At 50.7% G+C, this 22399-nt stretch overlaps 1 protein-coding gene across 2 annotated transcripts; it reads right to left on the bottom strand.

Annotated features, from left to right (window-relative positions):
• Nucleotides 1–626: 626 nt before the first annotated feature.
• On the bottom strand, nucleotides 627–22103 carry TAF8 (TATA-box binding protein associated factor 8). 2 transcript variants are annotated; one of them, XM_066246975.1, is made up of 9 exons: nucleotides 22054–22103; nucleotides 21056–21212; nucleotides 16932–17030; nucleotides 16399–16461; nucleotides 14877–15001; nucleotides 12546–12693; nucleotides 10770–10909; nucleotides 3847–3986; nucleotides 627–3310 (listed from the first exon to the last, which is right to left on the bottom strand). In XM_066246975.1, the coding sequence occupies exons 1-9, from the start codon at nucleotides 22096–22098 to the stop codon at nucleotides 3292–3294; spliced, it is 936 nt and encodes a 311-aa protein (XP_066103072.1). In that variant the 5' UTR covers nucleotides 22099–22103; the 3' UTR covers nucleotides 627–3291. The 2 variants fall into 2 exon arrangements, with proteins under 2 accessions (XP_066103072.1, XP_066103152.1); XM_066247055.1 differs by having other exon boundaries at nucleotides 628–3552.
• Between the last annotated feature and the right edge of the window lie 296 nt (nucleotides 22104–22399).

Genomic DNA, 22399 nt, shown 5'->3' with positions numbered 1-22399 from the left:
AGGTACAAATGTGATTCAATAGAGGAAGGGTAGGTTTTCAACGAATGCTGCTGGATCAACAGGACATCACAATGAACTCAACCTAAACCTCGTGCCTCATATAAAAATGTGCTCAAAATTGATCAAGGACTGGCCCTGGCCGGTTGGCTCAGTGGTAGAGCGTCGGCCTGGCGTGCGGGAGTCCCGGGTTTGATTCCTGGCCAGGGCACACAGGAGAAGTGCCCATCTGCTTCTCCACCCCTCCCCCTCTCCTTCCTCTCTGTCTCTCTCTTCCCCTCCCGCAGCCAAGGCACCATTGGAGCAAAGTTTGCCGGGGCGCCGGGGATGGCTCTGTGGCCTCTGCCTCAGGCGCTAGAATGGCTCTGGTTGCAACAGGGCAACGCCCCAGATGGGCAGAGCATCGCCCCCTGGTGGGCATGCCGGGTGGATCCCAGTCCGGCGCATGTGGGAGTCTGTCTCTCTGCCTCCCTCCTGCTTCTCACTTCGGGGGGGAAAAAAAAAAGTTCAACAACTAGCCATTAAGGAAATTCAAATTAAGATCACAATGAGATACTAACACACACCTGTCAGAATTGCTAAAATAATGGTAGCACCAAATATTGGCGTAGAGAAACTGGATCCCTCATACACCACTGGTAGGAACACAATATAGGAAAACTGTTTATTTTAAAATGAAATATGCAGTTACCAGAAGCCCCAGCAATTGCATTCTTAGGCATTTATTTCAGAGAAATGAAAACTTATGTTTGCACAAAAACTTATATCCAAATGTTCACAGACACTATTCAGAATAGCCCCAAAGTGGGCTATTGAGCCTAAATGTCTCAAGGTGTTGACAGATTAAACAGACTGTGGTACATCCATACCATGAAATACTACTCGGCAATAAAAAGGAGCTACCTACCCACACAACAGCCTGGAAGGCTCACTCTCACTTATGCGAGCGAAAAAAGCCAACCTCGAGAGATAACAAACTTTCTGAGTCCATTTATATATAACATTTAAAAAATAAAATGAGAGAGGCAGAGAACAGAGCAGCGGTTACCAGGTATCAGGGCTGGGAGAGGCGGAGCCCGTGGTGATGGACGCCTTCCGCTTCTTGACGGTGGTGGTGGTTACCTGGATCTACACATGACACGACCGCACAGAACTACACACACAGAGGAGATGGGGAAAGGAGAATGCACTCTGTGGGCGGCACCAACGCCGTCCTCCTGGTTTCGATGTTGCACCTGTGTTTATACACGATGCCGCCGCTGGGGGACCTGGAAGGTGTGTATGAGCTCCCTGAACATTTTCTTCTGCAGCATCCTGTGATTCTATAGTTATTTCAAAAATCTAAAAAAGCCTACCAGAGATGCATACTGACATATTTACAGATTAAATGATACAGGTCTTAGATATGCTTTAAAAAATATTCCAGGAAGAAAAAAAGGGAAAAAGTGGGGGGAAAAACCCCAGATGAAACACATATACAGGGGAAATAGATATACTTTCCTCTCTAATTTTGGGTTTTAAAATTTCCAAAATAAAGTTTCAGATAGTTTCCAGGGGGACCTAGTTAACAGACGGGGTGAGCCTCCTTTACCTGCTTCCAGACCTACCGCTATGACTTCTGAATACAAACTAAGTTCAAAGCTTATAAAACTGTTCATTTACGAAGTTTTCCTCACGACCTTGCATCAAGAGCTCACACACCACATTCTTAATCTGGCTCTGTTTACTGCTTCTTCCCTCCAAGAATTCCCCCCAAATTATAAAAAATAGGACTCTGTAAATGTACACTGAGAAGTAGGCACAGTTGTCCCATAGTAGTATGTCACTGGTCTAACCGTCACCCAGCGTGTCCTCCAGGGCACAGCCTCTACAGTCCCCTCAGCCGGCAGGGCGACTCCTTCCCAAATCCCACCTTCTCCTTAGGGAACGGCACGCGGGCCTTAGCTTTGGACAGTACCCGCAAGAGGACCTGCGGGAATACTGACCAGGTGACTGCCCGAGCAGCGAGGACAGCCAGTCAGCTGGGAGGTCTCCTCCTGCCTCTGCCAGGATTCAGACTGGGACTGGAGTCCAACTCAACAGACCAAGAATCGCCAAAAGCCAAATCTCCAAGTCCAAGGGGTCCGCACTGGCCCCCTGACTGCTTCTGACGGCAGGTGTTCCAGGGCCCCCTAAACCTGGAAAAGCTTTCCTTGGTCCAGAGCTGGGGATCCCCTTTTCTCACTCGGGTCCTCTCTTCAGTTCCTGACAGCTCATCCCCTCTGGGTGACAGGATGGAGGGCCAAGGAGCCTGCTGTCAAGAGTCCCCGAGCACGGGAGAGGAAGCCGCGTAGAAGTTCCGCACGGACCTGAGGGCGCTAACCCGGGAACTCCTTTATGCCGCATTAACTCCCAGCTGCCCCTGGCGTTCCTCTTCCTCGGACTGCTTTTCAAGTCTCTTCCTTTGGAGACCAGCCAAAGGTAGCAGCCCGCCCAGCATCTGCCCTAAACACGGTTTTCTGGCCTGCGGGGCACAGGAGGATGGAGTCTCTCCCCGGGAGGCAGGGAGGTTCTGGAAGAGTACCGTGGCCGGCCTGCAGGCTCCTCTCGGCCACGTCCCTGCGAGGTGGGAGCTTGGGAGCGCAGCTTCGCGTAGGTGCCGGCCTCCCTCCCGCTCTGCACACGGAGCAGAGCGGGCTTCCCAGCCCTCGAGTGCTCACCCCTCCCGCTACCGCCCGCAAATCCCTCCCTGTCCTTTCAGGGCGATTCCTCCATCCAGTCACGGCGCACGACAGCACTGCAGAGCTCCTGCCAGAGGAGACTTCTTCCGGGATGGGGCCGGACAGGGTGGCAGTCCCAAGCGGACATTCCATGAGGGACGCTGAAGGACACATCTGTCAGGAGGGAGTGTTCATCACACACTGACGAGCGAATCCGGGCGCTGGAGCGCAGTGCTCTCCAACATGACGTGTCTGCCCACACCACCCAACTCCTGCCGGCCCTAGATCAAGGGGGGACGCGTGGGCTTCCCGCTTCCAAGATGAGGGAAGGAAAGTGACCTTCAGTCCATGCAACAGGGCACGCAGAGCCCAGGGGAGGGGAGAAATAAGAACGAGGCTCTAGGACGACGAACTGGTGCTACAGATGATCTGTGAGTCCACAGAAGGGTCCGGGCAGCCGGAAATACCAACGAGGCCAACAGTCTCTCTGGAGGCAGCAAAGAAGGCCCAGAACCTTCTTTCCTGCCGCTTCCCTGGTCCTTCGGGGTTCAGAGGGGTCTGGTCCTGTGAGAATAAATGGAGTCATCGGCTGCTCCTACGCCCCACAGTGTGGCCTGGTTGATTAAGAAAGCCTCGTTATTACCATCATATCTTCCTCGGCTCAAACGTCCAGGGAAAACAGGAAATGTTAATACAGAGTTTGCTTTTAAAATCATGCTCGGTCACACCCAGCAGCCGTGGCTGGACCACGGGGAGGCCACCCTCTCTGCTTCCCTCGAGTGGCTTTAACTCCCCCAGGAGGGTGGCGCTGTGTCTCTGTACAAGGCAGGCTTCCTTCTCAGCTCACGAGAGAGACCTAGAAAGAAGAGCAACCCATGGAGCCTGCCTGGTGGGGGCCCCACCTGCTGGCCTTCTAGGAGGCAACAACTCCAGGGCGGTGAGGGTTGGTCCTGGGGCTGTAGGAACCTCCATGCAATGGGAGGTACACATGGGAAATCACTAAGGAGAGGACAAGGAAACTACTTGCTCTCATCAGAGTAGCTTCCCCAAGGTTCAGACCCCCTGGTGAACCTCCACTTTCTGCCACGAGGCAGAGAAGACCAGATCGGTTGGCCGGAGAAGCCTGTCTGCACCCCAGCCCCCAACTCACTTCTTCCTGCGGATCTTGGGCTTCTTCACGGGCCGCAGGTAGGGGTTATCGATGACGCTCTCCTCCCCGTTCCGGCTCCCTGACAGGGACGCGTTCTGCTGCAGCGCAGAGGTGTTCTCCTTCTCAGCTCCAGAGTCATCCTTTGAGCAGAAGCCGAAATAAAGCACAACATCATGGCGTAAGGAAAGAGACCATGCCCATAAGAAGAACTACTATTAGCATCCCTCTCACGGAGAGATTGGGGGCTCAGGGACCACGCTCCTTCTGAAGTGCCCATCTCTGCCGCACACGAGACGACAGTGGCCCAGCAGCGGCTGGCTGTCAGAGAAAGGGGAGACCTACAGCTCTGGCAGTGGGGCACAGAGCACAACACCCCAAGCTCTTGACAAGGCAGGGACATGAATCAGAACAGAGACCAGGGAGAGGCAGGGGGTCAGGGGCTAAAATTTAGGTGCTCAAGAAGGAAGCCCCCTGTGGGGAAATGAAGAAAAAGAGAAGTGACCCTCTATGCTCTGCAGGACTGAGACATGGGGTCAGAACAGATCATATGCTGAGGGTTTCTCCCGGACCAAGGCTAATGTAAAGCAGGAGATGTCCCCCCACCAATTCTCAAATATCTGGTACTTGTCACATGGTACCAACGGTCATACTACAGCAGAGGCCAGAGATGTCTGGCACCAACATGGGAGCATCTACAGAAGCCCTGCTGGCAGCCTGGAGACCAAGTCTCTCACAGTTTGGGTTTTTTCTTTTCCTTTTTTTTTTTTTTTAAGTGAGAGGACGGGAGATAAGTGAGACAGACTCCCACACAGGCCCCAACCATAATCCACCCAGCAACCCCTGCCTGGGGCCGATGCTCAAATCAGTAAGAGGCATTTTTAGTGCCTGAGGCTGACGCTTAGACCAACAAGCTATTCTCAGCCTCGGGCTGACACTTGAACCAACTGAGCCACTGGCTGGGGGGGGGGGGGGGGGGGACAACGGGGGAGAGAGACAAGAGAGAGGAGGCAGAGAGAGGCAGATGGTTGCTTCTCCTGTGTGCCCTGATCTGGAATTGAACCCAGGATGTCCATACACCGACTGACGTTCTATCCACTGAGCCAGGACCACGGTTTGGTTTTTGAAGTGCTTTTGCAGAAAAGTTCCTAAATTTACATATACGCAGTATGAACCCAATTAGAAATTTTTAAACATCACAATTGTGTGTAAACAGAAAAAAAAATTTTAAAACTTGTTCTGCGAATATAGATGATTAATTCTCCTTTCCTTATTTATATTCCTAGTTTCTAAACTCTGTAAAATGAGCAGAGCAGGGGAAGGGGATGCAGAGCCTGACCTGGAAGCTCACTCCTAAGTGACCGTAGGGACGGAGATGCTGGCTGGGCTGCGGCCCTTGGTCACAGGCCAGAGGTTCTGTCGCTGGGATTCCCGCTCTGTAACTGAGGCAGAAGAGGACCTGACCTCCACTAGCAGATCCTCTGGCCAAGGGACAGCAGGGCGGAGGGCACCGTGGTCAGATGGCACAAAACGAACAGCAGCCTCTCCCCCAGAGACCGCGGGCCTCGCAGGAATCTGAAGAGACCGGGTCACCTCGGCTTCCCTGCACCTCCTGCACTGTCCCATCCATTGTGCTCTCCCCAAGGACCCCATTCCATACTTTTCTTCTCCAACACCTGACCCGGTGGGACCACAAGGTGGCTCAGCGCCACTGTGGACCTTCCGGAAGCTCTCCTGAAAGCGAGTGCCCCAAGGTGAACCTAGGTCCTAGCCCATGCCAGACAGAGGTCTGACCACCGCCCGGCCTTGGCTGTGGCTCCTACCCTTTCTAAAGTTCTTTATGGCTTGACTTAGTAACCACACCCCCTCCTTCTCATTTCCCTGTGGTCAACAAACACCCTATCTTTAGAGTTACTGGAAGGTCACTTCAACTGCACCGTCAGTGTTTCCTGAAATAAGGACGGAGGTGACACAGGTGCTGAAAAGCAGCCCTGCGACCTCTGCTGGGGGCACCGAGGCCCCTGCATGCAGCCCACTATGTCCCACGAGGCCGGGATGCGGGTCCCAGTCCTGGGACAATGGCTGCTCTTCTCCCAGGCCCAGCTTCTGAAAATGCCACTTCCTCACCTCCTCAGGGACAGGTAGCCTTGAGATGGGGAGAGACAGGAGGGAGACAAGCAGCGAAGCACCAAACTGACCAAGATTGTGAAGACAGTGGGGACAGAGGGGGTGTCAGGAGCTCCTGGAGCCTGGAGAGCCGGGCCGGGCAGCACGCCGAACGAGCCCACCAGCGCCAAATAAACAAACCACGGGAACAGTGTTCATAGAAGAGGAGTTTAGACCCTGGGATGACCTGCAGGAGGCAGCGAGTTCAAATGCCAGAGAAAAACCATTGTTACATCCTAACTTAAAATGAAGAGTGCCTTTATGTTCAAGTAGGTGGAGAATTCCGACCAGGTGAAGTGGAAACTGTCGTAAGAGTCCTTGAGAGGTTAGAGGTAAGGGCCATCGACAGATAAAAGAAGAACCTAAAATACCAGTTATGTAGTAAACTGTGACAATGTCTGTAAATGCTATCGATCGAAAACCACCTCCATGGCCACAGGGGACAGGTTCAAGTCAAGGGAGGCATCCCGGATGAGGCTGAGGGTGGGGACGAGGACACTCCTGTACACAGATACGGGGTGACGGCCAAGACACCCCAATGAGCGCATATGGCAAGGGGGGCAACATCTGTCACTTTCTGTTTGTGTCTAACAATGAGAAAACTATGTCTCTAGGACACATAAGGGACTGGTGACCGGCTGTGTAGTAGGCAGGAAAGGGGATAACTGGGAGCAAGGATGAGAGAAAGAACTGTCACCAGACGTCACTTTGTACATTCTGAATTTCGAAACATATGCTTGTATTTGCCAGTACAACAAAATAACAAGTCCAATCGATTGTAGACAGATTTGTTGCTAGAATGCTTTTCTCAGTCTTTGCACTTAGTTTTTACAGGACAGCACATGGTATCCAGCCCAAATCACGGGGAGGGGGTGGCGGTACGTGCGCTGCGTGTGCCGTGTGTGCTGCGTGTGCCCGGCACCTGACACGCGAGCTCGTGTGTTCTCAGCCCCGGCTTCCTCTGGAGGCAGGTGTTCCTACTCCTGCCTGTACTTGAGCAGAAACAGACTCAGATGTTGGGTAATGCAACCAGTCACGCGTCTGGCAAGTGGCACGGTGTGGATTTGAAGCCAGGCCAGACCGAGTCCCAGGGCAGGCCTCCCTGCCCTCTGCTGCCGGGCCTGGCCTCCGGGCGCCCAGGAGAGCGCTGGCAGCTCCCAGCGGTCTTTCAGCCTCGACTCGCCACCACGACCTCGCCGTGCCACCACCTGACATGTTAGGTAACAGGCGCGTGCCCTTTAACTACTCTGAACTTACAAAGGGGCGACGACGGCTGCTTAGAAGAGTCCTCCTTCCCAGAGGGTGACCCTCCCTTCAGCCCATCACCCAATCACCGTACCTCAGACCAAATTAACTGACTTCAGCACAGAAGCGTAGAACGACAAGTTCCTCTGCTTTATGTGGAGCCGTGGGCTCCGGCCCTAATTCTGAAAGGAGTCCTTCAACATTAAAGAAATGTTGTTCAAGCAAGGAAGAGCATCAGCAAGTAAGAGCCCTGGTCCTCTCCTCCTCCACCTGGACCCGCTGAAGGCCACCTGGTCATCGCACCGCAGAGGACACAGGCACGCCCGGACCAACTCCAACCACTAATGCCTTTGTTTCAAAGCCGGGCCCGTCTCCAGGATGAGCATGGTGACCTGCCGCTAAGGGCCCCTAAGCCTGCGAGGCAGCCAAGCTTCCTGCAGTTCTGGGATCTCCCTTCCTTCCTTCCGAGATGTGGAAACAAGAGTGAGCTCTTATCCCTTCTCCTGCTGGCACCCCCCCCCATAGCCAGAAAAGAACACCCACAAATTCCGGTGAGCACTGCTCCTCACCACCTGTCCCTGTACTCACGCACTCTACCTCCCACCCGGGTGTGCGGGTGTGCGTGTGTGCGTGTGTGTGAAATGTCCGGAATGAGGCTAACCCCTCCACCCGGGCACTGGATCCCACGCCCTGCCACTAGCCCAAGAGCAGCATTCCCGTTTCTCTCTCCTGCCTCAATCTTCCCTGTCTACCAGACCACACCCATCAGCAAGCAAACATCTCTCTTTTATGTAAAAACAAAAACAAAACCCACCTCTCTTAAGTCCTTAATTATCCCTTTAAGTTGCCATTCCACTTTTCTCTTTCCCTTTACTGCAAAACCCCTTGACACAACTATCTATAGAAGTGCTGGCCAACAGAACTTTCTATGATGATACACATGTTCCTATCTGCCCTGCCCACTGTCCACCTATGGCCAGTAAAAGGCGGCTAGTGCAGCCTGACTGTGGTTGCGCAGTGGATAAAGCGCTGGCCTGGAACGCTGAGGCCGCCGGTTTGAAACCCTGGTCCTCTCCTGGTCAAAGCACATACGGGAAGCAACTTCTACAAGCTGATGCTTCCTGCTCCTCCCCCCTTTCTCTCTTTCTCTCTTCTCTAAAATCAGTAACATCTTAAAAAATAAAAATAAAATGTGGCTAGTGTAACTAAGAAACAAGATTTTTAGTTTTATTTAAATTAAATTAATTTAAATTAAAACATTCACATGTGCCCTGGCCAATTAACTTGGTTGCTTAGGGCCGTGGTCGGCAAACCGCGGCTCGCCAGGCACATGCTGCTCTTTGGCCCCTTGCGTGTGGCTCTTCCACAAAATGCCACGTGCGGGCGCTACCTCAATAAGAAATGGACCTACCTGTATAGTTTAAGTTTAAAAAATTTGGCTCTCAAAAGAAATTTCAATCGTTGTACTGTTGATATTTGGCTCTGTTGATTGATGAGTTTGCTGACCACTGGACCATTAGAACATCGTCCCAAAGCACAGATTGCCAGTTTAATTCCTGGTCAGGACACACACAGGAACAGGTTGATGTTCCTGTCTCTCTCTCTTTCTCTCTCCCCCTTTCTCTCTCGCTAAAATAACAAACATTAAAAAAATAAAAACAGCCACATGTGGCCAGTGGTGACTGTAATGGACAGCGCAAATCTGTCCCCACAGATGCCAACTTCTCGGCTTCCATTCTGGCTTCACTGCAGGCCCTTGCTCTCATTCTCATTGACCTTGCTCTGGCCGAGGTCACCCATGACATTCACAACCACCAAACCGAACGGACCAATTCTCAGTCCTCATTACTGACACTAACTGAAGCTTCTGGCCCAGGGGATCACTCTTTTCCCTCTGAAATGCTTCATTCTTTCAGACGCCGGGACACACAGCCTCCTGGCTCTCCGCCTCTGCGCAGGGCCCTCTCACACCCTGAGCGGCAGGAGCCCCGGGCCTCCAGGGCGCAGCCTCCTGGCCCTCCATCCTTGCACGCTTCGCCTTTCTCCTGTTTGCTCACTCCCTAGGAGCTCATCTAGTCTCATGGTTTTAGACCAGGGGTCCCCATACTTTTTACACAGGGGGCCAGTTCACTGTCCCTCAGACCGTTGGAGGGCCGGTCTATAAAAAAAGCTATGAACAAATCCCTATGCACACTGCACATACCCTATTTTAAAGTAAAAAAACAAAACAGGAACAAATACAATATTTAAAATAAAGAACAAGTAAATTTAAGTCAACAAACTGACCAATATTTCAATGGGAACTATGCTCCTCTCACTGACCACCAATGAAAGAGGTGCCCCTTTCAGAAGTGCGGCGGGGGGCCGGATAAATGGCCTCAGGGGGCCGCATGCAGCCCGCGGGCCGTAGTTTGGGGACCCCTGTTTTAGATACTACGTACACATATGACTCTCAAATTTGCACCTATAGCACTAACAGCTCCTCAAACTCCAACTCATACATCCATTTCTCTACCTGACACCACCACCTGGATGTCTACTAAGCATCTCAAACTTACCTCCTCTAATCCTGAACTCCTGGCTTCTCCCTGCCCCCCCCCCACCTGTTCCACCCCTCAGTCTTCCCTGTCATGGCTAACGGCAACTCTTATCTCTCCTGCTGTTCAAACAAAAGACCTTGCATTTACCTTCAACTCTCCTCTCCCATCTCCCATCCACCCATCAGATGGCTCTACTCTGGAAACAATCCAGAATTGGACTGATAATTCATCTGGTCACGTCATTACCTTCGGTTCCACCACCATCTCTCAGTTTACTACAAGAGCCTCCCGTCTGCTCCTACCCCGACCTGTTAGTCTCGACACAGCAACCTGACTGAGGCTGGTGACAAGCCCCCGTCAGCTCTGAGAGAAACATGAGAGAAACACAGCCTTTAACATCCGACTCCCCCATGAGCTCCCACCTCATCCCCTGCCCTCCTCTCCCCCTTGTTCATGCCACTCGGGCCACCCTGATGGCCGTGCTCCTCCTCAGCACAACAGCTTCCACCTCAGAGCCTTTGCATCCTGTTCCCACTGAGCAACGCTCTGCTCCCACGTATGTGTATCCTTCGTTCCTCTGAGGTCTCGACTCACAAGTCACCTTCTCAGTCACCCTAATTCCACGTGGCCCCATGCCCACAGAGGCTCCCCATCTCCTAATTTATTATTTCACACCTTAGCTCCATGAGGGCAGAAAATTCTATTGGTTTTGTCTCCTACTGATCCCACCAGCTCTGGCAGGTGCTCACTCACTCTTTATTGAATGAGTGAATGAATGAATGAACCCCCAGGACACGGACTTACCTCTCCAGCTACAGATCAGTCACACTGAGATCATCATGAACCCATTATGCAAGTCCCTAACGTACAGGCAGAGACCTGGTATAAGGCATGTCCATTTCCCAGGGTGACAGGCTGAGGGCAGTGCAGGCTAGCGTGGGGGTCACTCGGGAGCAGGCAGAAGGCGGGACCCACCGTGATGTGCAGGGGGAGGTTCTCCGTGTCCGTCTGCTCGTCCTGCTCCGAGGAGTCCGTCTCCTCCATCTGCTGCATCTCCAGCTCAGACGGAAGAAGAGCTGTCAGGTAGGGGATGGTAAAAGGCCTGGCGGCGATCACTGTGGGGTGGGAGAGAAGCACACACTCGCTGTCAGCACCGTGCAGCTGGCTGGGAGCCCCACGCCGGGTCAGGGAGCCGCACTAAATGAGGACAGTGGTCGACACACTGAGCACTTACCCGTGCCAGGCCATGTCCCACAGACCTCACACGTGCCGTCTCTAACCCTCACCCCCACGGCTAAGTATAACAACCCACCCCATTATATATGCGAGAAACCTGAGACAGCGGGTTAAACGACCTCCTGCAGCACACAGAAAGGGATTGAGTAGGATCTGACCTTGAGTGACAGAACTTTAGAGCCTGGTTCCCTCAGGGGCCACTACATCAGACAGGACTGGGGCTGACTCCTAGTAAGCCGTCGGCTTAGTGATCGCATGCCCAAGGCCAGGTGAGCTCTGTATGCCTCATTTCTAGAGCAGACATATCGATCCCATCAGCCTGCCTAAGGATTCAAGTCCAAATGCTGAACGTGAGAACTCCACCTGTAAGTGTATCCTCTGAGCTAGAGGGCCCGGCAGGTAAATGAGCGTTCCCGTTCTTCCAGAAAGCACTGAGGAGCCTGACCAGGTGGTGGCGCAGTGGATGGAGCGTCGGACTGGGATACAGAGGACCCGGGTTCGAGACCCCGAGGTCGCCAGCTTGAGTGCGGGCTCATCTGGTTTGAGGAAAAGCCCATCAGCTTGAACCCAAGGTCGCTGGCTCCAGCAAGGGGTTGCTCGGTCTGCTGAAGGCCCGCGGTCGAGGCACATATGAGAGAGCAATCAATGAACAACTAAGGTGTTGCAACGTGCAATGAAAAACTAATAATTGATGCTTCTCATCTCTCTTCGTTCCTGTCTGTCTCTCCCTGTCTATCCCTCTCTCTGGCTCACTCTCTGTCTCTGTAGAAAATAAATAAATAAATAAATAAATAAAAAGAAAGCACTGAGGATGAGAAGCAATTGTTGACAAAATGAGTAAGTCTCTGTGTGGTAGAATGTGACTCTCGGGAGACTGTCTGGGTTTGAAAGCTACTCGCTGTGTGGCCTTGGGCAATTACTTCCCTGCTCCTCCTCACAAGCCCAGGCTTCCTACAACGGTGTTAGCAACAGCTCCTAACTCAGAGGCGCCCAAGAGAATTTCATGAGATGATTTAAGGGACACGGCTAGCACAGCGTCTGGTACTTAATAACTTAGCTGCTACTACTGGGGGCGGGGGGGGGGGGGGGCGAAAGGCACACAGCGACTACTCACTCTCTGAATGAATCACCCAAACCCATCTCCCCCGTTCACCTCTGGAAAACACGAGGCTTACCGAGACAAAACGACTCGGGCACACAGGGAAATGGTCATTCCAAGATGAGAAATCACACGAGAGGGTACCCCTGTGAGGACATGGTGAAGGGCAGGGCCTGGCAGGTGTTCTGTAACTGTCCCGCCCCGATGCCACTGTCCCTTCCACTACCAGGGCTGCCACTTCCACTGCATGAGTTCCTCTGACGCCCAGGGCTCAGGCACCCTGGAGGTAACGTAAACTCAGTGTATTGTCAAGACAAGGACATTGTCTCTTCCTCCCATGTCGAGAGTAAGGGAAGACAGACGCTGTGACTATCTCAGATGACAAGACAGGGCACACGGAGGGGACAGAGTCTCACATGGAAACGTGCTGACGTCATCTGTGAAGAGACTCTGGGTCTCGCCAGTCTTGGCCATAAAGCGGGTGAGTGCCCGCTCCACGTCACGTCTCTGGGATGCAGCCTTCTCCCGCAGGACCTGGTAGTCAGACACGGGCTCACGGTACGTCTGAAAGAACAGCAAAGGCACCGGAATAGTACCAACGGCTCATTCTGCTCTCCCTGGGGCCCTGCCTTGCTGTTTCTCTACCTTTCCACCATCACTGAGCAGAGACCCCCAAAGGCCGATGGAAGGGCAGAGCTATCATTAGTATTTGTTTTTCATCTGAAAAGTCAAGAAACATACAAGTATTTGCTCTACCCGGACCCTGGGCTTTCACTCAGCTCCGTGACAGCCGGTCTCAGGTCTAGAACGAGCAGGACCCCTCAGAGGAAACCCTGACAGGGACCACCAGGCCTTCAGCATGAGCGGCTGGTTAAATGGATGTGTGGACTGTACTGTCTTGTCGTCTTAAACCAACCTTCACAAAATGGACATGTCGTCTGAAAAGATTCCCCCGAAGACTACAGACTGACATTACTGTAAGTGCAAGAGGCCGGGAAACGGCAGGCCCGACACCCCTCCTGCTCTCGGTCCCGAGCTCCTTGGCAGTCACGCTGCGGAGTGAGACCTGGCTGAGATCTAATCACAGCGAGAAGTCGGCCAAAACATTTCAACTTGTGATGGTACAGGTGATACTGTCACAGTGACCAAAACACCAGTAAACTACTCATTGTGATAAGGAGATAGGATTTTTTTTTTAGAGAAGCTTTTAAAAAAAGGCACATGAAAACATCCCCACTGCTGTCAATGTTAATTCAGGTGTGTCACCTACATAAACACAGGTTCCACATCCAAACACGGAAACAGGATTTTCTGTCATGTTTAAAATCATACCAAAATAAAAAATTTGAGTGGATTTTGAACATATTTGTTATAAACATTAAAAATGCAAAACCTGCCTGACCAGGTGGTAGCGCAGTGGATAGAGCGTCAATCTGGGATGCTGAGGACCCAGGTTCGAAACCCTAAGGTCACTGGCTTGAGCGCGAGCTCATCTTGCTCAAGCGTGGGATCATTGACACGATCCCAAAGCTGGTGGGAAGGAAGGAGGGAAAGGAAGGAAAGGAAAGGAAAGGGAAAGGGAAAGGGAAAGGGAAAGGGAAAGGGAAAGGGAAAGAAGGAAGGTTGGTTGGTTATATGAGTAGGGTAAGACCCTGCTCCAATAGGACACATTTCTCTCCCCTGTGAGAAAATGGCCATGTGAGGGCGGAGCCACACACAGAACACCACGTGAGGACCGAAAGCGGGAGTGCTGTCTTTCCAAGTGCAGGAGCGCCCAGGGTGCCCACAGACCCCTCCCAGCTAGAGGAGGCAAGGGGGAGTTCTGCTACAGGCAAAGCCCTCCCAGCTAGAGGAGGCAAGGGGGAGTTCTGCTACCGGTCTCAGAGAGCGTGGCCCTGGCAACACCCTGATTCTGGACATGTACCTTCCAGACTATAAGGCAATAATACATTTCTGTGGTTCTAAGCCACCTAATTTGTGGCACTTTGTTAGGGCAGCTGCAGGACACTAACAGAGACTACTGGTCAAGGGCGACAGCTGTGTTGCAATGGTGAGTGACCATGACCATCTACTCCTGCCCCAGCATCCTGAGGTGTGGAGAAATGTCCCGGAGGACGGCCCCCGACCACCGGCATGAGGCCCTACTAGCACCAGTACATGGTGTGGAAGCGGGGACAAAGGAAGTGTGTGGGGGAGGCTCGGGGACTCCTCTGCCCACGCCCTTTCCCAGGAGGGCGAAACCACTCACTGGCAAGTGGGAGCACATCAGAACCGTAGAAGACAATCAGTCTGTCCTCACTCATACCCAGAACTCAGGTACGATAAGTCCCATTTCACGTTACCACCGAGGATGTCGTAAACAATCTTTTCCCCCAGTTTCAAAAATAACTCTTTCTCTATGGAAAATCTGGAGAACCCAGAAAAGCACACACAAAACAATGAGAGTTACCTATGACCCACTAAGAACTGCTATGAACCCTCTGCGGAATATCCTGCCCATCTCTTCTCCACGTGGCCGGGTCCTTGAGTGTTGGTGGGACGGACAAAACTGCTCCCTCTGGCTTCAATTTCTTGTTAACTACACTTTCGTCAGCCAACCGGAGGATATAGCTCTCCTTTGCCAAACCGTTTATCCGTGAGAAAAGGCATTTGGGGTTCTGAGCCCACCATTCACCCGCACACCTTTGGTCCGATGGGCAGCGGGAACCGGCCGCTCTGTGCCCACCCGTCACGGCCCCATCACTCACCGGAGTTTTGATGTAGGTGTGGGGGTCGGGGAACTCAGGAAAATGGCTGGGGATGTGTGGCGGGTGTGGCCGGTTCTGCCCTGCGGTCAGGGCTTTGGGGGTCACTGGCTGGTTGGTCACTGGAGCTGCAACAGAGTCACAACCGGTTACTTCCACCGAGGACTTGGGTCTCCATTCAAACCCTCCTGTTCTCAAAGTAAATGCTGGATCCCAATTTTCTGAACAGGTACTCTGCATTTCTATTTTAAGGACCTGAGGTCACCCCCACACACCCAGACCTGCTGAATGCTGGGAGGTGACATTCCAACCTACAACAATCTGCCTGCCTGCCTCTCAGGTAGGCGAGTGGGCGGCTGGGACAACATTCATTTAACAAAAGATCGTGCAGAGGACGCCGAGAAACTGAGGCGTTAGGCGGGCTGCTGACTCTCTTCACAGACCCCAGAAAGCAGGGACACACCCATCAGGGAGAGGAAGCGTGGACTAAGAACAGCAACAGGGGATTGAAAATGGCACCTGCCACTGCTATTGGGGAGGGGAGCTCTTCAAAGATGCCAACTTGAGCCTGGCCAGGTGGTGGTGCAGTGGATAGAGTGTTACACTGGGATGCAGAGGATCCAGGTTTGAAACCCCGAGGTCGCCGGCTTGAGTGCAGGCTCATCCAGCTTGAGCCCGGGTCACTGCCTTGAGTGTGCGATCAGAGACATGAGCCCAAAGGTTGCTGGCTTGAAGCCCAAGGTCGCTGGCTTGAGCAAGGGGTCACTAGCTCTGCTGAATCCCCCCGGTCAAGGCACGTATGAGAAAGCAATCAATGAACAACTAAGGAGCCGTAAGGAAGAACTGATATTTCTCATCTCTCATCCTTCCTGTCTGTCCCTATCTGTCCCCCCTGCCCGTCTCTCTCACACACACACAAAAAAGATGCCATCTTGAAACAAGTGATGGAAAAGTAACCTAGTGACCCCTCCCCAGGCCCTCCAGGTCACACTGGTTACCCCAGCTCAGCTCATGGCGGTCAGTGTCTATCACAGGCACAGGTCACAGAACTTTTGGTACAGACAGGGAGTAAATATTTCAGATTTTGCAAGCCATACAATCTGTCATCACTGCTTAATGCCACCATTATAGCACAAAAGCAACCAAAAGTAAGTACACATGGCTATGTTCCAATAAAACTTTATTCACAAAAACAGGCAGTGGGCCAGATTAGGCCTACAGACCACAGCGTCCTGGCCCGTGATCTAAGGAAGAACAAGAGCTTTAGCATGTTGCAAGCAGCAGCAGCTGCCCGGTGGGGCTAAAGCACGAGGCCCACAGCAACATCTCAGGGACGGTGCTCCTTCCTGGCGACTGCACTTCACATCCCCGGCCTATCGGCCCAAGCAGAGATCACACTACAGGGAGCCCCAACTAATGGAAGGGAGCCTGCCACAAGGAAGTAGCTCAGCAAACTGATCCCTGCCCTATTCAACTAATTCATTCCACACGCATTAACTGAGCACCTCGGTGCTAAGTCACTTACGGGCCGTGATGACCATCCTCTGAGACCGTTTTGCATAAGCAGGGAGAGTGTCCACATTGAAACCTAAGACGCAGGTAAACAAAGGTTACTGCCCAAACCCCTGGATATTGAACATGGAAGGGACAGTATATTGGGTTGAAAGAGCTTAAACTGTGCCCTGGCTGGATAGCTTAGTTGGTTAGAATATTGTCCTGAAGAGCCAGAGGTTGCTGGTTTGATCCTCAGTCAGGGCACATACAGGAACAGATTAACGTTTTTGTCTCTCTCTTCCCCTCTATCCCTTCCTCTCTAAAATCAGTAAAAATAAACATTAAAAAAAAAAAGAGAAAGAAATAGCTTAAACTCCCAAGCTTAAACTCTTACATGAGCTCAGAGGAATCCTCCACTGATAACCCTATCAAGCTAAAAGCAGACCAGGAGAACCATAAGGGAATTCAAATACACTCAGCAGGTGGGGCTGACTCCTGGGGACACCTCTCTCTCCCATGACTCCAGCTGAGCTACACTGAAGAATTGGAAACTTGAGTACTCACCCATCTCAACAAGTGTGACCACAATATCCGACAGTGTGGGCTGGGTCCTGGCTGTGTGCTCACAGTAAGACTTAGCGCTCCTTCCAATTTCTGAAATGTCTGGGAATGGATCAAAGGCATGAAGTCTTATTCTCAGTTCCCAAAACGTTAAGCACAGAATTACCATATGAGCCAGCAATTCAGCTCCTGGGTGTATAACCAAACGAACTGATAGAAGGAACTCAGACTCTTGGACACTGATGTGCATAGCAGAATCATTCACAGTAGCCTAAAGATGGAAAGGACTCAGTGCCCATCAACAACTGAATGCATGGATACAAGTGGTCTACCCATACAATGGAATATTATTTAGCCATAAAAAAGGGGTGAAGTTCTGACATCTGCTACAGCATGAGGAACCTTGACAATATTATGCTAAGAAAATAAGCCAGACACAAAAAATGAAGTATTTTCAGATTCTAACTATATGACAGAGACAAAAAGTAGATGAGAGTTTACCAGAGGCTGAGGGAAGAGGGGAATATGGAGTTACTATTCCTGGGTATAGAGTTTCTGTTTGGGATAATGAAAAAGTTCTGAAAACAAATAACGCTGATGGTTTTACAACACTGTGAATATATTTTCTTAAAATTAAGGGATATTTTATTGCTTCATGTTCATTTTGAAATATCCTCTAATATATTTTTCTTAACAGAGACAGAGAGATAGACAGGGACAGACAGACAGGAACGGAGAGATGAGAAGCATCAATCATTAGTTTTTTGTTGCGTATTGCGACACCTTAGTTGTTCATTGATTGCTTTCTCATATGTGCCTTGACCGTGGGCCTTCAGCAGACCGAGTAACCCCTTGCTCGAGCCAGCGACCTTGGGTCCAAGCTGGTGAGCTTTTTTTGTTCAAACCAGATGAGCTCGCATTCAAGCTGGCGACCTTGAGGTCTCGAACCTGGGTCCTTCCACATCCCAGTCCAACGTTCTATCCACTGTGCCATGGCCTGGTCAGGCAACACTGTGAATATATTTAATGTCACTGAATTGTACACTTAAAAATGGTTAAAATGGTAACTTGTATGCTATATATAACTTTCCACCAAAGGAAAAAAGGTCTTATTGTCTGTAATGCCTGCCTAAAGCTGAACCTCCATATGAGTCATGCGGCCTGACCTGTGGTGGCGCAGTGGATAAAGCATCGACCTGGAAACACTGAGGTTGCAGGTTCAAAACCCTGGGCTTGCCTGGTCAAGGCACAAATGGGAGCTGATGCTTCCTGCTCCTCCTCCTTTCTCTCTCTCCTTCTCTCACTTTCCTCTCTACAGTGAATAAAAGATTTTTGTTTTTTTTAAAAAGAGTCATGCTCAAGTCGTTCAGGGGAAAGGGGAAAGTATGAAGCTGGACTCCATGAATAATGGGCTTCAGAAGTAGATGGAAGGTTCCATGAAAGCTGAACCTATGCTCAATGTTACACACACACACACACACACACACACACACACACACCTTTTTCTGGTACTGGGTCCACAGAACTTATCAGATGTAAAAGGGATCCAAAACAGTATGGAACCCCTGCTCTGGAGGCCTGATGGTCCAGAAGATAGAAGCAAGCAGTGCTTGACAGGGAAGGATGTTTCCCTGAAACCTATCACCAACTCGGCACGCTGCCCTGAGCAAGTCACTCATACTAGCCTCCACCATGACAACGGTGGGCAGCATCTTTTTACTGAGGGGAAATCTAAAAGGAACTATTAGTCCATTCCTTTAGGACAAAAGTTCTCAAAGTGTGGTCTAGAAATCCCTGCAGACCCTGAAAACCCTTCCAAAGCCCACAGGTCAAAACTGTTTTCATAGTAAAATTAAGACTCTTTTTTTTACCCTTTTTCTTCTTTTTTTTTCCCTTCAAGTTAAAAAACCATATATATATATATATATATATATATTTAATTTATTGATTGATTTTATAGAGAGGAAGGGAGAGAGAGACAGTAACGTGGATGTGTTCCTGTATGCGCCCTGACCAGGGATCTAAACCATGACCTTTGTGTATCAGGACGATGCTCTAACCAACTGAGCTATCCAGCCGGGACCACAGTCTTTGACTTTTTTACTCATTCAGTCATGTAGTTCTCCAGAGGTCATAGGACCTGCGATGACATCATGGCTCTGATGGATGATAAATCATACGCTTATGTTCATTTTTATGTTTGTAATATCCTGTTTTACTTTCTCATATGGAAAAACATTATATATATTATCCAACTCATGTATATATAATTCTACAGGGTCCTCAATATTTAAGAGTCCACAGGGGTTCTAGGCCAAAAAGTCTGATATCACTGCTTTATGAAAACATTTGGGCCTGACCTGTGGTGGCGCAGTGGATAAAGCGTCAACCTGGAAATGCTGAGGTCGACAGTTCGAAACCCTGGGCTTGCCTGGTCAAGGCACATATGGGAGTTGATGCTTCCAGCTCCTCCCCCCTTCTCTCTCTCTCTCTCTCTCTGTATCTCCCTCTCCTCTCTAAAATGAATAAATAAAAATTGAAATAAAAAAAAAACAAAAACAAAAACATTTGGTATGTAACAGTTCCAAATGTCAGAGAGCCACCACACCCCAGATCTGGGCAGCTCATATCTAGTGACTGATCAACACCGAAGTATAAAGACAGCGCCTTTTCCACCTGATGAGGGAGACCTGATAAGCAATTACCACCCTAGAGCTCCCCACTGAGGTGGCCAATTTTTTTTTTTTTGTATTTTTCTGAAGTTGGAAACAGGGAGGCAGTCAGACAGACTCCCGCATGCGCCCCACCAGGATCCACCCAGCATGCCCACCAGGGGGCAATGCTCCGCCCATCAGGGCGTTGCTCTGTTGCGACCAGAGCCATTCTAGCGCCTGAGGCAGAGGCCATGGAGCCTTCCTCAGCGCCCGGGCCAACTTTGCTCCAATGGAGCCTCGGCTGCAGGAGGGGAAGAGAGAGACAGAGAGGAAGGAGAGGGAGAAGGGTGGAGAAGCAGATGGGCGCTTCTCCTGTGTTCCCTGGCTGGGAATCGAACCTGGGACTCCTGCATGCCAGGCCGACACTGAGCCAACCGGCCAGGGCCTGAGATGGCCAATTTTTTGTTTGGCTTACATTGTGGTTCAACTTCTCCTTCTACCTAACCCTTTCTCCACTTCCATTCATAGTTGTTGACCCCCCTCCCAAAACACCTTAAATACCCCATCCCTCATCCCATCCTAACCCCCAAAAAAACCCAAACAGGGAACTACATTGTATCCTAAACCTCAAGATATTTCCTTTTAAAAGCATATTTTTCCTGTCCTGTAAAACTTATTCACCCTTAGTCTGTATCTTTATACATAACACAGCATTCGATTACATCATGTAGTAGTATCTGTTCTGCAAGAATTAATCCTAACTCTCCAACAAAGCTCTAAGTTCTGCCTGAGCAGGCGGTGGCACAGTGGATAGAGTGTCGGCCTGGGATGCGGAGGACCCAGGCTCGAGACCCCAAGGTCGCCAGCTTGAGCGCGGGTTCATCTGGTTTGAGCAAAGCTCACCAGCTTGGACCCAAGGTCGCTGGCTTGAGCAAGGGGTCACTCAGTCTGCTGTAGCCCCCCAGTCAAGGCACATGTGAGAAAGCAATCAATGAACAACTAAGGTGCTGCAACGAAGAATTGATGCTTCTCATCTCTCTCCCTTCCTATCTGTCTCTATCTGTCTCTCTCTCTCTAAGACTCTCTCAGTCACCAAAAAAAAAAGCTCTAAGTTCTTTGAGTATAGAACACAAACGGCAATAATAAAAGCACCTACAAGCCATTAAGAGCGTACAATGTTCCAGCATCAACCAACTGATGTATTTACTCAGTTAACTCATTCATTTCACAATTCCATGAGGTGCAAATCATTACTACATTTTACAAATGAGGAAATTAAGAGTCAGGAGGTTTAGCAACTTTCCCAAGTTATTAAGCAGCAGAGCATGACTTAGACCTAGGTCTATCTGATTCTGAAGCCTGTATGTCACTTTATTATGTTCTTCTTTTTCTTAAATCCTCTCAAACACTATCACAATGCAGGACACAGCACAGATGTTTGATTGACCTGGAGGCCTGTTTCCTGGTACTTACAGCTCTGTAGCATTTCTGTCAATGTTTCCACTGATGCTTTCTCAGCACTCTCAAACCCTGCCTCTGTCAGCAAGGAGCTCACCACCACTTGCAGGGTTCGCCTCCGGGCCAGATGGTAGTTATCAGCAGGGTTAGTGGACTGTTTACTTCCCGATCTCTGTGAATCAACAGCCCAGAAAGAGAAGATTTTCATCCACTGGACAAGGATGCAATCACATAGTTGATACATCATCAATGGCAAGCAAATGTTCTTTTGCTAAATAAATATTTATTCATCAGTGTTTAAAAAGATGTGATAGCCCTTGATGTTTACACTTACAGGTCTCGGCCAAATAAGTAGTAATTGAGCACCCAACGGGCTCTAAATATGAGGATAGCCTTTCTGTTTCCCTAAAACTTAAAGTTCTAATAAATGGCTATTTCTTATTTTCCACTTTAGCAGATTATCAGGATATATGGCTTCAGAAACATGCATGATGGGATTGAATTAATAAAATCTCCCAGAATAAATGGTCTCTCTCTTGTTAAACAGGCATGATGGGATTGAATTTATGTCTATGGGGGGGGGAGACCTCTGTTGTTCCTCCCATCTTCACACCATTTCACTAACGAAGAAAATTAAAACAACAACACAGGAGTCTGAGGAGCGGAGGGCAAAGGATAAACAGCACCAAAAAGTAGGAAAGCTCAGTATTTTGAAACAGGAATCCCTCCCAACTTTGGCGAGCCAATAAGAAGACGTAAACGGGTTCTTCGGCCCAATCAGGAGGTGTTCCGGGTTCCCAACCCCGGACCGAGCCAATCAGCACACAGGTCCACCAACTCAGGAGGCCGCCGCCAAGACCCAAAGGGGGGGTATGTATGGCCTGAAAGACTTCCCTCCATTCGGAGCTCATGATGGGGATAGATGTCCGGATATAATCTGGTTGCCCAGGCTAGGGGAAAGTTACAGAATGCCCAGACTCCCACAGCTTCGACCCCATGCCTCCCCCGCTTACCGTTCCGGAGCTGCCGGCTCCGGCAGTGGCCATCGTGTCGGCCATCTTGCTCTGGCGTAATGTGCGCGAGCGCAGAGCAGGATGGGATTTGTAGTCGCCGGGCGAAGAGGGAAGGCGAGGGGGCGGGGCGGCGCGCGCGGGTCTCGGTTTTCCGAACCCCCGCGGGGTGGCGGGGGTGGGGTGGGTAGGTGGGGGCTTCTGAAGACCCTGATCACGTGACTTCCCGTGAGCGACGGCTTCATGGCTCCCCAGCGAGCTTCGAAATTAGGTTGGAAAATGCACCCACGGTTTCACACCTCTTTCAACGTGAAATCCTTTTTTCATAAAGAAACACCTCTGGAACGCC

This window comes from Saccopteryx bilineata, chromosome 1 (assembly GCF_036850765.1).
Source record: "Saccopteryx bilineata isolate mSacBil1 chromosome 1, mSacBil1_pri_phased_curated, whole genome shotgun sequence".
In the NCBI taxonomy this organism is placed as follows: Eukaryota; Metazoa; Chordata; class Mammalia; order Chiroptera; family Emballonuridae; genus Saccopteryx; species Saccopteryx bilineata.
Note: the sequence above shows the minus strand (reverse complement) of the source record. Positions and strands in the feature narration are given on the sequence as shown.

Coding starts and splice junctions, on each gene's coding strand:
- TAF8 (XM_066246975.1), bottom strand. CDS start 22,098: ATGGCCGACACGATGGCCACTGCCGGAGCCGGCAGCTCCGGAACG. Junction 16,462..16,931: donor GGTCACACTTGTTGAGATGG/GTGAGTACTCAA, acceptor CCTGCGTCTTAG/GTTTCAATGTGGACACTCTC. Junction 12,694..14,876: donor ACACCTACATCAAAACTCCG/GTGAGTGATGGG, acceptor CTGTTCTTTCAG/ACGTACCGTGAGCCCGTGTC.